The 2,957-nt window shown below is 30.0% G+C and overlaps 1 protein-coding gene across 3 annotated transcripts in view; it reads right to left on the bottom strand.

Annotated features, from left to right (window-relative positions):
* LOC106789553 (probable G-protein coupled receptor CG31760) overlaps positions 1-2,957 on the bottom strand; it is a 110,220-nt gene that overhangs the window by 35,248 nt on the left and 72,015 nt on the right. For all 3 annotated transcript variants that reach the window (XM_014753864.1, XM_014753863.1, XM_014753862.1), the window contains 2 exons: positions 1,619-1,742; positions 578-721 (listed from right to left, as the gene is read on the bottom strand). In XM_014753864.1, the coding sequence (XP_014609350.1) occupies positions 578-721; positions 1,619-1,742 (268 nt within the window). The remainder of the gene's footprint in view (positions 1-577; positions 722-1,618; positions 1,743-2,957) is intronic.

Raw genomic sequence — 2,957 nt, 5'->3', positions numbered from 1 at the left:
AATTTCGATACACGTTGTAATAGTAAAACGTAAAACGTTGTTGACATCGAAATGGAAGAGCAGACGCACTATTTTCACATCTCTCTCTCTCTCTCTCTCTCTCTCTCTCTCTTTCTTTCTCACGGTCTCTAGCTATTTTTTTTTTCTTTTTTATTACTTTGTCTTTCAAATAAAATTGTTATCGACAGCAACCTATTGTCGGTAGATATTACACGTCTCGAAACTAGACGACGACGACGATATTTCACACGTAAATACATTTTCACGATTTTCTTCGAACGGAACGACGAAATTTTTCCATCCCTTTTTCCACATTTATTATCTATTCGTAAAATATAACGAAGAGAAATTTTTCGTTAAATCATCCCTACGATAAATATTTTACGAATATTTTTTAACGTTTAATCTCTTTTTTTTTTTTTTCCTCCCGCCAAGAAAAATATGACAAACATTATTATCACATGCGTTATCCGTATCTCGTACGTAGTATAATCGTCAGGGAGGAATGATGATAGATTAGGATCAAATTGAAATGTTTGCGATGATTTAAACTAAAAGACACTGTCTGATAACATACCATCATCAATTTTTCATACTCTTCCTCGATCACCGTTCCATTGTAATAACGTTTGGTTGACTTCGTGTCAGGATAATAAAATCCACGTTTGCAGATACATCGATAACTTCCCCGACGAAATCCCAATCCAGGAATTGCAACGCACTAAAAATTTAACGATTATACGATTAAACATTTTATATCTTTCCTATTCCCCCCCCCCCCCCTTTTTTTTCTTTTTCTTTTTAGACAACAAATTTTCTTATCCCTTATTTTATTAAATATATTATAATATATATGCTTTGTTTTGTATGCATAATTCTATTGGTATATTTATTAAAATAATGTTGTCTTTTTTTTCTTTTTTTTTTTTTTTTTTTTGTAGATATGCATTTTAGCCGTGTTCGGTTAAAATAAATTCCATTCGTTGTTGGGAAATCAATCGGTGGTACACTCCGTATCGTTGAATTCGAATATTTACGATTGGAATTTGCATAGCACTGTGAGAGAATGCGTTCTTGTTTTTACGTGTGTATGTGCGAGTGTTTGCATGTAATGGCTCATGTTACGACAAACGTTGGAACACAACCTTCGTTCCTCGTTTTTGTCACGGTGATATGTAAAACAAGAAATAAAATCATAAAATAGAAAGAAATAATAAGTGATAAGAACGAACGAGCTAACGAACGAACGAACGAACAAACAAGCATCCGAGTAATTTCGTTCAAGATAAAAGTGTCAAATTTTTATTCGCGTTTCCTTCGTTACTTCCTTCGTTCGTTCGATGCAATTTTCGTAGGAACACTTTTAGGGATCGATTATTTGATAAAATTGATAAGTAATTAATTAATTTGGCGAATTATAATAAATCACTATTTTGTGTGTGCTTAAGAGAATTAATAATTAAAATGAAATAAAATGAAATAAATTAAAATAAAATCGAATATTGAATCGATATATCGACGCGAGAATAATAAATTAGTACACAAATTAAAAAATTGATTTCTTTTCATTTTACACACTTGTATTATATTATTTAATTTATATTATTATTATTATTACCTTGGTAGTACGCTTTTTACATTTGTCACTGGCAGCGAATATGTTGAGTTGATTAGATTCCGGTGGTAATGGGCATTGATCTATGTCTACTCTTCGCAAATCAATATCAATGCCACTGGTACCTCTGGAAAATAAAAATATACAAATTTATGATATTATATTTAATCGGTATAATATTTGAATGCATTAAGTTGCATAATTAAACTTGTCATATTTTGTCGAGACAAAAAATGATTATATTTTGCGAGTAAATATGTTCAGTTTTTCGCATTAATTTATATACACGCACATGCACACGTAAACGCAAACATTTTTACGGATTTTATATTTTCGTTTTTCGCACGCATTTGAATTTTCTTCGAGTTAAAAAATTAAACTCGGGACGAAAATAGTGGCGAGGAAAAAGTAACGTGTAAAAGTTTTTTGCTAACAGACAACTTTCTTAAGAAAGTGTAAATTTTGTTATGAGTATCAAAGTAAAATATCAAATTTACTATTTCACATAAACTTAGGATAAAGTTAGTTCGTTCGAGTAGATCTTTCATTTTCTTACACGTGAGCGTAAACTCATAGTATTTACATATACAGAGTGTTCAAAATGCATAATCTCCAGTAAAATGTTGACGGCGTATTTTATACAAAAAAAAAAAAAAAAATTACATAAAAGTAGATCATTTAAAACATTATTCAAATATAAATTAGGTCTATCTACTTTATACTTGTTAATTTAAACAATCCTGTTATTTTCAAATAATTACGTGCATACGAATTCAAAGTATTGACTTTATACCAATGATTTTGAAGAAAAAAAAAAGTTAGAAATAAGTATGACGAATTAAAATGTGATTGAATCTAACTTGAAATATTCTTCTATTCAACATATACGTGATATGTCAATTCGATTCGAATGCAGAAACGCACTTTCCATATGAGAAATATGTTTCAATCGGTCATTCTTTCCTTCTTTATTTTTTTCCATCCTATTTTTCTATTTTTATTTTTTACTTTTATTTCTATTTTCAACCTCGTTTTCGTATCAGATTTTCTTTTCAAATATCATGTTATATTATATATCAAAAGCAAGTGAAATAAATTCACACACACATGCACACGGAAAGAGGGGGGGGGAGTGGGGGTGGGGGTGTACGCGTCGCATTTCATTTTGTCCATTTCGTTTCTACGTCGGTGACGATGAAAAAAAATCTTTTTGTTTGGTTTTTTATAAATGCGCGGAATTGTACAATTAAATTATCGAAGCGTGAAATATTCTAATCTCTCGATGAGTAACGCGAATAAATTGTTTCTTTCATTTGAAGAAAAAAAAAAAAAAAAAAAAAAA

Source organism: Polistes canadensis, unplaced genomic scaffold (genome assembly GCF_001313835.1).
Source record: "Polistes canadensis isolate GaletaPanama2010 unplaced genomic scaffold, ASM131383v1 scaffold_189, whole genome shotgun sequence".
Lineage (NCBI taxonomy): Eukaryota > Metazoa > Arthropoda > Insecta > Hymenoptera > Vespidae > Polistes > Polistes canadensis.
Note: the sequence above shows the minus strand (reverse complement) of the source record. Positions and strands in the feature narration are given on the sequence as shown.